The 15,815-nt window shown below is 36.5% G+C and overlaps 1 protein-coding gene across 1 annotated transcript; it reads right to left on the bottom strand.

Moving 5' to 3' along the window:
• Positions 1-1,799: 1,799 nt before the first annotated feature.
• Positions 1,800-11,811, bottom strand: LOC107687316 (serine incorporator 2-like). The gene is made up of 10 exons (XM_016484628.1): positions 11,711-11,811; positions 10,648-10,809; positions 8,790-8,977; positions 8,499-8,578; positions 6,614-6,751; positions 5,587-5,756; positions 5,346-5,436; positions 3,435-3,585; positions 2,672-2,890; positions 1,800-2,549 (listed from the first exon to the last, which is right to left on the bottom strand). Exons 1-10 carry the CDS (start codon positions 11,747-11,749, stop codon positions 2,411-2,413), a joined length of 1,377 nt encoding a protein of 458 aa, XP_016340114.1. The 5' UTR covers positions 11,750-11,811; the 3' UTR covers positions 1,800-2,410.
• Positions 11,812-15,815: the final 4,004 nt, after the last annotated feature.

Raw genomic sequence — 15,815 nt, 5'->3', positions numbered from 1 at the left:
CAGGCCCGAAAAACAGCATGTTTCTGCTTCCACTCAAAATAGGCATTTTCAAAATAATATAATAAATGATCTGTGGGGTATGAAGCTGAAACTTCACAGACAGAGACTTCAGAGACTTATTACATATTGTAAAAAGGGGCATAATATGTCTCCTTTAACAATTCTTCTCCCCCGAGTTACGTCTTACACCATTTTGGTGAGTACCCAAGAATGTAATTAACGTAATCAGCGTTGGTTTGTTCTTGTCTTAAGTCTCGGATTATGTTTGGATGTTTGGATCACTGTAAATAAAGCTGCACTTGGGTTCTCACTTCAACTTGCCTTCAGTGGATGATTCGTTACTGAATACACGACCGCTCAATAATGAACCCAGCAGTTGTTTGTCTCCTCCGCCTTCGTCAATGTGATCAGGCCATTGAGCACTATGTGGAGGACTTTTGTGGACTGTGCCATTTGGTGGCTTTTAATGATATGGCCCTTAAGGACATTTTTCGAGTGGGTTTAAATGAACCCATTCGTTCTCAGTTGCCTGGGGGAAAGAAAATGTAATCAAACAGACGATGAACACTATTAACAGCAATTATTATATGATGCAATCAAACTTATAGAAAAATGTAGTAGTTCTGTATGTTGTTTCAGGGTTGGCATCATCTGAGGTCCTCTGAGGGGGTGGCGCAGGCCCGGCTTGGCTAATCGGGAGCACCAGGAGGATTCCCGGTGGGCCGGTCTGTTTTTTGGCCCCGAGAGCCGGTGTGTTATCATGCTACTGGGTTGCTACTGTAATGTGGTCTTTTGGGTGTGTTTCTTGTTCATGTTTTCATGTCTTTTATTTTGTAATTATTTTCATGCTGTTAGTGTCATGCTTCCCTTGCTCTCATGTATCTCTGCCTTGTGTATGTGTCATGTTCTGATTGGTTGTCTTAGTCATGTGTCTTGTTTCCCATTGGTTTGTTCTTGTCTTGTGACCCTCTTGTTTGCTATAAGTAGCCATCATGTTGCCATTGTCTTTTGTCGTGTATTGATGTTGTAACCTGCTGTTGGTGAGTCTAGTCTGTTCATGCCTCATCAAGTCTGTTCTAGTCAAGTCTGTTCAAGTCAAGTCAAGTCTCGGATTATGTTTGGATGTTTGGATCACTGTAAATAAAACTGCACTTGGGTTCTCACTTCAACTCGCCTTCAGTGGATGATTCGTTACAACTCTCTATTCTAATTTATTCTTAAAAATAAAATAAAAAAACTTGCACTCTATTCATTTACTGCTTGTTTTCCTAAAAAAAATAAAAATAACACTAGCATCTCTATTCCTTTTGTATTATATTTGTTTTCTTTTTATTCATTATACAATTAACAACAGCAAAAAAGGCCTCTAACACTAGCTTGCTCTTTTCTCTTTCTATTCTATCGGTTTTCTTTTTATTCATTATATAATAATTAAAAAAAACATTGCTACGTGTACTGCATTAAGCGGAGACTTGTTATAGCACTTGCATATCATTGCTCTCTTGTCGATTTTGATTGCTTCCATTGTCCTCATTTGTAAGTCGCTTTGGATAAAAGCATCTGCTAAATGACTAAATGTAAATGTAATGTAACTAACCCTTTAAGTTACCTTTCGGCAGTCATAATTATATGGGTTTGTTCAAATTTGTAACTACAGTGTATGAGCTATTAATATCAAATGACTTTTCAGGTAAAGGAAATGTACTTCTGTAAGAACAAAACTTCCACCTAGAGGAAACGGCTTACTGTATTACAGCATCAGGATAGGAATAGCTGGATTATAGACCCATAACCTCATGTGTACATTTTTTTTTTTTAATAAGTTTTATAAGAATGAATAAAAGTGCAAATACAAAAGATCAACTGATCTGAAAAACTGCAAACTTTTGGTCAGGAGTGTCATTATACAGCTCATAAAATAAAGCTTCAAATCTAAATGGATACAGCTCTAGATAAACATCTCGAAACATATCAAAATAAACATCTTGATATGCATGAGGCAATCTGGCAATCCACTTAACATTCAACTTTGATTTGATCAAACGTAGTGCAATTTGTAACAAAACTGGACCCAAGACAGATATAAAAGACTATGAAATATCCAGAAATAGATGTTCAAACTGTGCACATATGTGAATGGAAGTATACACAATTCAAAGAATTCAAGCTCAAGAGTCCTACATCAAGAATCCTGGCTTCCTAAGGTGTACAGTGGGTAGAGTTCAGGAAATCTGTTAACAGATTATGATTAAGTAACAACAAAAAATATGAAAGGCATCTTGTGAAAATATACAAGTGTGCATAGAGCTCAGCGCATCTTAAAGATTGACAGAAACTTCTGTAAAGCACTAAATAAGTGAATTCGGTGTATTGCTTCAGTACAAGGCCACTCTTTGAATCTTCTGTGTGTTTAGCTGAAGTCTCGGTCGGACAGGATTAGCGGAGCCACAAGGGTCCAGAGGTACAGCGCCAGACCCAGCCAACTCGAGCAGATCTTAACCCACACAGACGGCATGCTGGTTTTCATGGCTGTGTAGTCTGTTTCAGGTCTGAGAAAGAAAGAGAACGTTTAAAGAAATATCTGTCACTCATTTCTTCAAATTAACATCTATACAGAACTCTCCCAAGCTCCCCAGCAGTACAGAGTGAGGATGCTCTGTGAGACACTCACTGGTACCAGTTGGTCAGGGTCATCATGATGTAGAGGGAGGCCAGGAACAGAGAGAAGTGGAAGAAGGAGTAGCTGTATGTGACGCTGTCCTCTTCGTTATCCACAGCGCGCCTCACGCCGTCCTCAGAGACGCCCTCGCAGGCATCAGCAGACGCCAGCCCCTGAACTTCCTCTGTCTGCATCAGCTTATTCACCTGGCTGTTGTTTGAGGAGCGAATGCTAGAAAAAGATAAGAAGCAAACACATAAAAGATGGCTTAGATCAAATAATGGAATTAAAAATGACTTAATTTCAAATATGAATTTTACGTCTAGGCCTATGTTAAATTTGCTTTATGAAACCAAATAATTTGACAATGAGTCAGACTAACTGAAATAGTTTTATGAGGTAAAACTTGTTTTATGAAACAGGCCTCGAGGCATTAAAAGTGATCATATTTTCTCCATTGCATATTGCATTGAATCGCATTGTGTTGAATCAAATCGAATCGAAATCGGATCGCACTGCATCGTAATAGGGCTGAATCGTATCGTTGGCTATGCGTCGAGATCAGCCCCAGTCATGGAGACGCACATCCCTAATATACAGTACATACATACATACATACACAAAAGCAAATACACCAATAAACATTTATTTGAAGACAATTAAAAGAAAAAAAAAACTGAATTATTTTAAGATATACTGTTCAGCACAGCTTGTATTCATTTAGCATTTCTTTGTCTGCTTCTGGCAGTGGTGAGGACGATGGTAACCAGCTCACCTGGCATACAGTGTGCAGAGGAGGAAGATGACCAGCCCCACAATGCTCTGGGCATCCCACCACTGCGTCTGGATGCCGGGGGCGCTGGTGGGAGTGACTGCTGTCGGCCCGCCGCTGACCAGACTCAACAGACTCGGGTTACACTTACGATCTGTGCACAGACAAGAGCAATGCAACACATGAGAAACAGGTTATTTAGGAGCATAGCATACACTCTAAAACAGATAGTGATTCTGTTATTCATTTTACACATGCTACCTGGGCTATTAAGCACTGGATGTGAGTTAAGCAAGGCCAATTAATGGGATTGTTACACAGAATTTCCATACTCCGCTCCACAGCAAAAAAAAAAAAAACCTCCTTTAAACTTTAATTGCATTACATCCCATTACATTTGGCCTGGAGGTTGCTGAGGTTTGTCATTTTTTCCATTCAAGCAGCTCCATGTGTTTATGTATGTCTTATTTCCCAGAATCCAATTATGTAAACAAACAACCTGCATCTGGAATTTTCCAAATGTCTTTCCGAGAATTCCTTTGTTCTGGTCAAACTTTATCAGGCATGTGATTTCTCAGTTTTGGTAACGAAATGAAGTTTGAGACAGCATACAGATTATTATCAGACTATCAGACAATGATATCAATGAAACAACCTTAAAAAGAGGTGGTTATTTATTTTGATTTTGTTATGTACTCAGCTAGGATGCATTAAATTGATCAAAATGAGTGTATGGACATTTATAATGTTACAAAAGACGCTTCAAATAAATGCTGTTCTTTTGAACAACAACAACAACAAGATCATACTTTCTACACAAATATGAAGCTGCACAACTGTTTTCTGCATTGATTTCCGAAGGATCATGTGACACTGAAGACTGGAGTAATGATGCTGAAAATTCAGCTTTGGTCACAGGAATAAATTACATTTTAAAATATATTACGGCAGAAAGCAGTTATTTTAGCTTATTATAATATTTCACAATATTACAGTTTTTACTCTATTTCTGAACAATGAAATGCAGCTTTGTTGAGATTCTTAAAAAAATAAAAATAAATCCAATAGACCCCAAACTTTTGAATGGAAATGTACATAAAAAAAAAAAATTTGTGCTGGGCAAAGATTAATTGCATCCAGAATAAAAGTTTGTTTATATATGTGTGTGTACTGTGTATATTTATTATGTATATATAAATACACACACACACACACACACACACACACGTATATATTTAAGAAAAATGTTTATGTTTATGTATTAAATATATTTATATGTATATGTAAATACATGCAAATATTTTCAAAATATATACTGTATGTGTGTCTTTATATGTACATAATACATATACACAGTACACATACATATATATTATATAAACAAAACCTTTTATTTAGGATGCGATTAATCATAGCCCAGCATTAATAAAAAAATTTATTTCTGCAAACAATCACAGAAACAGGTGTCACTTGTTTCTGTGATGGCCTCCTAGACTCTTTCTCTCTTTGCTTGTCAGTCATTTTGCACATTCAAGTTTGTTGACATACCTTTGAAGGGTGAGGTTTTGAAGTTAGCAAGATGAAATTAGCTAGATGGCAGAAAATGTCTTTTAAAACAAAATATATTAGGCTATATAAGTTCTATAGTTACAAAAGTTTAAACAAAAACTTACACCTATTTTTATTTTTTTTAACTGACTGCATTGTGTGTCAATCACCTTAATGTCAAATTCTTAAAAGTTGTCCACTTTTTATTGTGCATATAAGCACCCTTTCACCTGACCGACTCTTTCAGAGATGAGGGTGCTTATGAACTAGATTCTCATGAATTAAAATTCAATCAGAAAGTTCAGAGGTACAACAAAAAAAGCATTCAATGAAGTTCATCTCATGAGATCTGTTTGCGAGACTCACTAGGGTTGTTGCTCATCGCAGACCATGTGAGATACATGGTGTAGAGAGAGATGAGAGACGCCTGGAGCAGCCCAGAGCTCGGCTGAGCCTCCTGTAACACAGTTACCCACAATCTAAATCATTCTGTCAGTGTATGTGATGTGTGCAGATCTGATACGCAAATGTTCACATTCTGACAGACTTGTCTGCTTTATCTTGTTTGCATCCATTCAGAGAGAAAAGCAAGAAAACCAGCAATGACCTGCACTTTTGGAAGAACAGCCACCACAGACACCATGATGCAGAAGATGAGGTTGAGACTGATGAAGGCTTTGTGCTCGGCGCAGTCCTCCGGCTGCGTGTAGAATATATAGAACAAAACCACAGCAGCAAAGGCACAGATATAGTGCACCAGTGTGAACGACAGCAGGGCTGTGGAGAAAAGGAATACGATTATAGCCAATCAGCTCATATTTGATATTTAATATACAGTTATGTGGATTTTGGGTCAAAGAAAGACACCAAGTGACCAACAAATTGTCCCTCATGGACCCTTTTCACCTTCCTCGGGTACTCAAAAGTGGAAGTCTACATAGTAGGTAAACTTCTATGTCACTTCTATGGTCAACTAATATGTGACCCTGGACCTCAAAACCAGTCTTAAGTGTAAATTTTTCAAAATTGAGATTTATACATCACCTGAAAACTGAATAAATAAGCTTTCTGTAGACTAAACTCTCTCTCTTTCTCTCTCTCTCTCTCTCTCTCTCTCTATATATATATATATATCTCAATACTTTGGTAGATTTATAATGTTAATAACTGTGGAAGTGACAGTCTGTAAAAAAGGGTCCACTGCTTGTCAAAGCTGCAGCTGGTTTGAAGAGAATGTTATACTAAACTGACAAAGACAGCTTATAATGCTTCAAAACCAGTCTTAAGTGTAAATTTTTCAAAACTGAGATTTATACATCACCTGAAAGCTGAATAAATAAGCTTTCTGTAGACTAAACTCTCTCTCTTTCTCTCTCTCTCTCTCTCTCTCTCTCTATATATATATATATATCTCAATACTTTGGTAGATTTATAATGTTAATAACTGTGGAAGTGACAGTCTGTAAAAAAGGGTCCACTGCTTGTCAAAGCTGCAGCTGGTTTGAAGAGAATGTTATACTAAACTGACAAAGACAGCTTATAATGCTTGTGACTTTAAGATGACACCTGCTTTCAGCTCTTAGCTTTATCAGTTTAACAGCTTAGTCACGCAGAAACAATGTTGCTGAACGTACCTGCATACCAGCATTTACTGTTCCCGTTCTCCGCGTTCTCCACCCACTTCTGGTTCCAGGTGTGAGCGAAATCCACCAGCAGAATGAGCTGGATCAGAATGAAGATGAAGGACCCAACCACGCCGAAGTAGTACCACACTGCAACGGACAAAATCCATTCCTGTCTTATGAACTGGCATGACTTCAGCAGCTGTTCCTGACAACTAGGAGGGATTTCTCATTTTATAGAGACTGCACTCACAAAGAGCCATTTCTAGTCATTTAGCAGATGCTTTTATCCAAAGCGACTTACAAATAAGGACAATAGAAGCAATCAAAATCAACACAAGAGCAAACACTAGTGTTAGAGAGTCTTTTTTTATAATAAATAAAAAGAACAGAGAAAGCTAGTGTTAGAGGGCTTTTTAAAATAATAATAGTAGAATAACTTGATACACAAATGGCTATATTCACAGTGATTATACTTAATTCATATTTTGATTATTAAAAAATCTTCTACATACAGTATCTAGTATGAGTTAAGGCTGCTGGCTATATTCACAGTGATTATACTTAATTCATATTTTGATTAATAAAAAATCTTCTACATACAGTATCTAGTATGAGTTAAGGCTGCACTGTGCCTGCTCAAAATTCTGTGTAAGGACAGACAAAAATATGCCTGCTCTCACACCTCAGTATGAAAGTATCCAGCTGTAATCGCTGTGCAATTGCATTTATACCACTTCGAGTCTGTGTACAGACAGCTAAATGAAACTTCAGAAAGCACTTCTGTTACAACTTTACAGTGTGACTTTGGAAGACTTTTGCTCACAGTGTTAGTCAAGGAAATATTTAAAAGCTGAGACATTATTTTATTACTTTTATTTATTTATTTATTTTTTTAGTTTTGGGATTAAGATTAATAACCAGACTTTTCAGGTTTTTCATTTTTAACACACTCTTGTTAGCTTAAATAATTTAGAAGTTTCATCTGGTCTTGTTGAAATATATAGTTGAGTATCATCAGCATAACAGTGGAAACTAATCCTGTATTTTCTAATATTACCAAGGGGCAACATGTATATTGAAAATAGCAGAGGGCCTAGGACAGATCCTTGCGGCACTCCATACTTTACTGGATTTAATTGAGATGATTAATTAAATGATTAATCCACCTATGGATTAATAGGTGGATAGAATGGATGAAAAAGGTCTTGATCCAACTATGATAGGATAAAGTTTATCCTTAGCCTTAGGTATGGAAATCACAATTTTAATATTCCCTGAAATTTCTAGGTTTTCAATGACAGTGGGAATCCTGGTGTATGGGGTTTATCACCACTTTAAAACATTCACGTAACCAGAGAAATGCAATAGCAAATAAGTAGGTGATCATTCACTGTTGTCTATGATGCATGAGGAAGCGTTAGTGTTTACTCTAATGTGATGTGGTCACATGGTTATCAGGCGTAAACAGGGCCTACAAATGTCGTTTGCTTGCATTCCCAACTGGTTGTACATGAGAAACTGCTATTCCTCCTGGGAACTACAGAGCACTGAAAAACAACCTACTAGTTGTGAATGTCAATAAAAAAAAATATTATTAATATGTAATATAGCCACACACTCAGTGGTCATGTACCATAACCTATAAAGAGTGAGGGAAAAAAAAAATACTAAAAATATCCAACTCTTATTAGTGACCATGGACAACAAAACCAGTCATAAGGGTTCATTTTTGGAAACTGAGATTTATAATGATCTTTACTTAATATCCTAATGATTTTTGGCATAAAAGAAAAATTGATAATTTTGACCCATACAGTGTATTGTTGGCTATTGCTACAAATATACCTGTGCTACTTAAGACTGGTTTAGTGGTCACATTTATCAGCTGATGTACCTGTGTTGAACGCTCCATCTGGAATGAAGAAAGCTCCCACTGTAAGAGCGACCAGAATCAAGAACTTGAAGAACCAGAAACTGAAAAACAACATACACAGTCACATTGGCGGATTATGTAAGACTTCCCGGACAAAGTAGAACTATTGTGCAAAAAGGAATTTTCCATATTTCAAAAACCCCAGCTTTCACCAGCAGAGGGCAGCACTGTTACAAACATTTTCTGAGAACGCCCTGTCCATCTTTTCAGTGGGAAAGACTACAGCTGGTACAGCAGATAGTAAAACTATACCCGTTTTGAATTGACGCTCGTGGATCCTTGCTGCTTCTCACACGGATCATGATGATGGAGAAGAGGAAGAAGAAACAGGCCATGGCAAAGCACATCCTGTAGACCGACTTATAGCCAACAATGATCTCACAGTTCACCTTCCCATGAATTCCAGGTATGGAAGAGCCTCCTTCACAGAAACCAGGAATCTGTTGATAAATTCAATAAAAAAATGATTGAATCATCAATTCAAAATGCAGGTTTACACAGGGGTCAAACAAATATAATATTTCTCTCTTTACACCTTGATAACATACTGTGGCTGTTTATATGTTTAAACCACTGATCTATAATAGAGAACAGAGTCATTATATAGATCAGTGGTTTAAACACATAAACATATATATTTTTTTTTTTTATTTAAATTTGAGATTATAAACATGTGAGATTATAGATGTATAAACCACTAAATAAGCTTGCTGCGTTTTCAAAAAGCTACTAATGCATAGCACAAATGAGAGAAAGAAAACAAACCAGCCAGAGAGCAGTTTGATGTATTTAGAGGGGAAACAATTCTTGTTAACTTGCTTTTCATACAAGCATGCAAATATAAGCATACACAAATATTTTTGAATAGTTATGTTGTAGTCTGAGGTCATTTTCCCATAACCTGGAATATATCCATGTCAACATCAAACAGAACTGAAACATGGATTTATATTAGGCTTTGAAAACTGCAAAGAGGGGACTAATCTAATAATTGAATTATTAGTAGAATAATTCAACTAATAGGCCTACTAATTTCAGACCACTACACTGCCCTGGATCTAAACTTAAAAGTATATTTTACTTACAGTGGGTTTCAGAATGTCAGAAATTCACTTACATTTCATTATTTAGAAATAACCTAGAAATAGTGCAGAAATAATTATTTACACTACATGTCAAACGTTTGGAGTAATTTTTCTTTTTTAAATAAGTATGTTTTTGAAATAAGTAATATTGTTACAATCTAAAATAACTATAAAATATTATAGCTATATATAAATATATAAAATATTTTTATTGCACTTTTCTATCATGTGACTTCAGTGTCACGTGATCCTTCAGAAATCATTCAAATTATTATCTATGCTGAAAACAGTTTTTAGTTTTGTGGAAACTATGATACTTTTTTTTTTGTTCTTCCCCAGAATTTGTTTGAATTTGATGAATAGCATTTACTGTTCAACAGCATTTATTTGAAGGCAAAAAAATGTTTTATAATATATATATATATATATACACATACACTGTCGCTTTTGATCAATTTGCTGTGTCCTTGCTGAAAATGCAGCTCTGCATCACAGGAACACATTATTATTGTTTTTACAATATTTAATCAAATAAACTGCAGTCTTGATGAACATGAGACTTCTTTCAAAAATATATCTTAATTATTCCAAATTAGTGACTAGTAGTGCCAATATTTAGAAAATAAATATAGAAACGTATATGCTTTGTTTATTTCCATGTTTGTTTTCAGATTAAAATGTCTCCAAATTTTAATTTCAGAAGGCAAATATTTTCCTTTAATAAAAACAACTTCTGACACTGGTCTATATCTTTTCATTGTTTTGTTTTTTTTTTCAGGCCAGAATCAGGATTGGAAAGCAAGAGAGAAGAAATGGGATCCGGCCAGATTCAAGCTTATAGGGATAGCTAGTAGAGCAAAAATATCTTAATTTGTGTTCTGAAGATGAAAACGAAGGTCTTCTGGGTTTGGAACGACATGAGGGTGAGTAATTAATGACAGGATTTTAATTTTTGGGTGAGCTATCCCTTTAAGCACACCAGCTCTGCTGTGATGCCATGCCCCCTGCACCAATGGTCTGTGTACCTTCTTCAGCTGCGTCTCCATGCCGGGCAGGATCATGATGATGGACACTATAGTGCCCAGCAGCAGGAAGAAGGAGAAGGCCAGGCGGCTCACAGTGGAGTTGTATGTAGAAGGACAGCATCCTGATAAAAGACACGGTGCAGAGCCGCACAGACAAGACGCCTACAATGACAGAAACACACTCAACACAGAAAATACACACATTTCTCTGCACTACAGGGTGAACAAACTACTACATGACCCTGGACAGTCATAAGTGTCTTCTTTTTTTTTTTTTACATTGAGCTGAATAATAAATCGGAATAAATAAGCTTTCCATTGATGTATGGTTTGTCAGGACAATATTTGGCCAAAACACAACTATTTGAACATCTGGAATCTGAGGGTGCAAAAAAAAAAATCAAAATATTGAGAAAATCGCCTTTAAAGTTGTCCAAATGAACTTCTTAGCAATGCATATTACTAATAAAAAAATAAGTTTTGATATATGTACGGTAGGACATTTACAAAATATCTTCATGGAACATGATCTTTACTTAATATCCTAATGATTTTTGGCATAAAAGAAAAATCGATAATTTTGACCCATACAATGTATTGTTAGTTATTGCTACAAATATACCTCTGACTGGTTTTGTGCTCCAGTGTCACATATGAGAAGCCTAGGCCTCTATGTTAAACATTTCTATTAAATATTACTGGTAAAATGGGAAATTATTGGACTGAAAAGGACTTGCGTTTGTGAAATCGGATGCGCGTCAGAAACTCGAGAAACTTACAGCCCAAGTGTTTTAAAGTACACCGTTTACAAATGTGACATTATTAAGAGCAAACAAAGTCTAAAAACATAAAGACATGCCGCCCTCGAGTCATTTATTTATGTTTTCTCAAAACTTTATAGTTTATTTACGTAAACAAAACGAGGAAACGGCCTCTAAAGCGCATCTATGAACAAGTCGGGTTTAAAGGTTTTTGATAAAATGCGTTGCTGTCTTCAGCAGATGACATTTGACAACATGAAGAGACGAAATTGATTTGAGTCAAAGTAATATTTTAGACTTACGCAGCTCGCCAGCGAGCACAAGGCCATACACGCACCCATGATGAGGGAGAAAACCCGAAACTAAAGCCAAAACACGGAAGTCAATCTTTCCGCCTCATTCGAGTTTCTTATAAAACTCTAAAAAATGAGCAATGATTGGTTGGGAGACGCATCGCTGGACTTGCGGACCAATCAGACGGCGGTACAGAATAATCGCTGAAGTAACAAACCAATCAGATGAAAGTCTAGCAACTGCGCCGATGGGTTTGGGTTTGGAGAGACAGGCGTGCGTAATTACGTAATTCCGTTACATGTAACGAGTTACTCCCCAACGCTGCTTATATCCACAGGCAGCTCAGTTTACGGTATTGCATTACATTCGTATTTATGTTCTTGTTAAAGCGATCTATGAGTCAGTAATAGTCTCTGACATTTCATCCACTCTAGATGGCGCAAAATCCCATAATATGGATTGAGACGTAAGTCATAAATCTCTTAAAATATGAAAACATGATTTTGCCGAATTGACAAATGTATATCTGATATCACGGTGCAATACTAAATCAAATATTCAGATGTATACAGTAGGCCTGCTTGTCAAAACGAGATAATTAGATTTTTAAAGGTTTTAATCAATTCTGTTCTGCTCACCAAGGCTGTATGTATCAGCTCAAAACAAAACAGTAATATTGTGAAATATTATTACAATTTAAAACAACTGTAACATGTATATTGTAAAATGTCATTTATTCCTGTGATCAAAGCTGAATTTTCAGCATCGTTACTCCAGTCATGTGACAGTTCAGGTTTGCATTACAGGATAAATTGCATTTAAAAATATATATTCAAAAATAGAAAACAGTTATTTCAAATTGCAATAATATTTCAAAACATTACTGTTTTTACTGTATTTTTTTTTTTTTTCAAATAAATGCAGCCTTGGTGAGCATAAGATACTTTATTACAAATATTTAAAAATCATAATATTTCCAAACCTTTGTACTGTACGAGTATTGAATAATTCAGCAGAATAAGTGAGCAATGACAGGCAAATCAAACAGCATCCCACAATTAAAAGGTAGGCATATCCTCTGAATTTTTTTTTATTTATTTATTTTTTAATTTAAGAGATCACGTAACCTATAGTTATGAACAATGAAATGTAACTGATGGAATTCTTAAAAAAAACTGAATCACAATAACTCATAAATTAAATAATAAAAACACCATTAGCAACAGGCAAATGGCATTCTGCCCAAATTCCGAGGCAGCATCTTTCCCCAAGGGTTTCACTTCAACTTTTCACAAAATAAAAAACGATATTTCTCATCACAAAAATATATTTTTTTATATAACTCAGCATTAACAGACATGATGTTTAACAGCCAACATAAAATAAATGTATGGCACATTAGATCATATCAAAACTGTTTAGAAGTAGTAGATCTCACAGTCACAAATACTGATGTTCAGAGTAAATGTCAACCCAGATTCACACCAGTCAGTCATATGTAATTTCCACATGTATTATTATTCCACCTTTACACTACAGTTATCAGATGAATCTGATTATTATGATTAGAATAAACTGCATATGTAAGTATACTGGACATCTAATTTTTACTCAAAATTGTTACATTAAAAACTACAAAGGTTATACAATAAGTTGTTTTCTCAAATGTTGTAACAGTAAGACACAAAAATATTCAGGTAAAACACTGTATAATACAATCTTACTTTTCAGACAGTGTGAGAGATGAGGAAACTATATCAGTTAAAAATCACACAGTTTCAATGATGATTTATGACCAACCACAAACCCAGGATAGAGCGGCTGAGTGAATGTGGTCTGGACTGTGTGGATGAGGTTCATTGTGTCAGAGACGCTGTAGAAGGACAGAGTTCCTGCACTGTGATCCACATACACTCCTATTCTCCAGCAGCTGGAGGGAACAGGGAGTTCAGTCTGTTTGTTATTGTGACAGAATGAGGAACTAGAGGGAGAGCAGGATAAACTCCAGGACTGATCATTCATAAGTATAATGAACTCTCAAGAAATCGTATCATTGGAGACTACTAACAACTATCATGAACAAATCCAATATGTTTTGCTAAATTATTATTTGAAATAAATAAGCAGAGATACTGGTCTATATGAAAAATCAAGAAGAACATTTCAAAGTTCTAAAAATATTTTCATGTTTACCAGCACTATTCTCAGAACAAATGGACAGTTCTGACCTCTCGAAGTGGAGCAGATACCTACGAGATCAAAGGCAGATATCGCGTTTCTCTCACTTATGCTGTGTTGCTAATAAACATGATATGATTTCAGTTCTGTTGCTTTTATATGAAAATAAATATGATGAACAAGACACTTAAAGTGCTTGCTATTTAATTCCGTACGAAAGGTGTATTTATCATCCATTTTTACTTTAATACACATGTATTTTAGATTTTTATAGAAATATGACAACAATCACATATCTCACACAGAGATCGCACTGTCATAGTGTTTGGTAACATTCATGCATGATTTAAATACATAATCACATGGAACCAGATAAAAAAATAAAACATTATGGAAGAGAACGCAGCATCACGGTTGTCTGAACCAATGAGCATTAAGCTGTGTCGTCAGTCAGTCGTTTCCCATCATGCTTTTGATCAGAGCAGTCGGTGGAGAGCAACTGCGCTCGACTGCACAATCCGACACAGCCGCCTCGCCGTTGCAAGAGTTTTTTGGCACACGTCAGCATGACATCAGAGCAAGTCGGACGTAACTCGGACACTTTTCTAACCGGCATCTTGTGGTGATCACCGGTGATCGGTTCTGCGCAGATTTTGCTCATCTCAAACAAGCCTAATATGAATTGTGTTCACATCAACTTGAAACATGCTTGCTCATTGCGGCGTTCCGCGCAGACACCGCTCTCTCATGCAGTCTCCACGCGTTGTAACATTAAATATTGTTACGGTCGTGTTTACAGAGATGAACTGACGGTGTGGAAACTCTCATTAGATTTGAATTCTCCACTGTAAGAAGACCTCATGCATAATACAGTGCAGGGATTGGATCATAAGAGTTCATTCTAATGAATGGTACTGAGAAAAGCTCGGAAAACTGATGACGTAGACACGTACTCTCCAGCCACAGCAGCCAATCACCACTGCAAATTAAGGCATATACGTCACTTTTCGTGACGTTGGTTCAACTTTTCTTTTTGAACCGGAAGAACGAAATTGCTCCAAAAAAAATAAAATAAATAACCATTTTTCACATAATAATAGACATAAAGAGTGATGTTATTGTTTTTGCTTAGCTGGCGACTTTGCTACTGTTCGGACGCTTGTGCTTACTGCTCTGTGCTTTGCTCCTTGTTTTGCACTTTTCTCAGATTTTTCTAAGATTTTAACTTCAGCAGATTAGCACAGTGCTCAAACAACACATTTTTTGGCACAAGCACTAAAACAAAAAACTTTTTGGGATTGGAATAATACTACGAAAAAGAAGACTCTTTGCCTCCCACTGCCAGCAGCTTACATTCCGGAGACGGGAAAACACAGCTGCCTACATTCAAACAGACGAGAAAGAAAATGCCTCTTGTGGAATCTACTTGCTGCATGAACTGCCACAGACTTCTACAAAGGATTGCGGTTCTTGAAACAAAGTTACTTGCTGGACTTCCAAAACAGGCAGAACACACAGCAGAGTGTCATCACGGGCCCCCTCAGCATACAGCCGGTGAGTCCTGTGAATCTAGTGAATCTCAACAGTTTATACCAAGTGTAAAGAACAAGCCAAAACTGATCTACACACTAATCGATGGCACAAACAGGGAGTGAGACCCAGAGGCACTCAAGACATCAGATTGTCATGAGTATCTCATATTGCTGCCGTAGCATCCTCTACCCCAGATATGGCTATGACAAGCCTTGCAAACACTGGTGTTCTACCACCCCCTATACATCTTGAGGACAGATTTGAAGCATTAATGAATGTGGGTGAGGAATCCCCAAATGTGATTGAACATGGATCTTATCAGCCAGCAGCTAACATCACTACTAACAGGTGCTCAAGGTTGAGCAGACAGTGGCATTCAGCTCAGAATGCAGCCGAGGCCAA

The sequence above is a fragment of the Sinocyclocheilus anshuiensis genome, unplaced genomic scaffold (genome assembly GCF_001515605.1).
Source record: "Sinocyclocheilus anshuiensis isolate Anshui unplaced genomic scaffold, SAMN03320099.WGS_v1.1 scaffold5, whole genome shotgun sequence".
NCBI classification, from domain to species: domain Eukaryota; kingdom Metazoa; phylum Chordata; class Actinopteri; order Cypriniformes; family Cyprinidae; genus Sinocyclocheilus; species Sinocyclocheilus anshuiensis.
Note: the sequence above shows the minus strand (reverse complement) of the source record. Positions and strands in the feature narration are given on the sequence as shown.

Coding starts and splice junctions, on each gene's coding strand:
- LOC107687316 (XM_016484628.1), bottom strand. CDS start 11,749: ATGGGTGCGTGTATGGCCTTGTGCTCGCTGGCGAGCTGC. Junction 2,891..3,434: donor CTCTGCACACTGTATGCCAG/GTGAGCTGGTTA, acceptor ATCTTTTTCTAG/CATTCGCTCCTCAAACAACA. Junction 2,550..2,671: donor ACCCTGACCAACTGGTACCA/GTGAGTGTCTCA, acceptor TTTCTTTCTCAG/ACCTGAAACAGACTACACAG.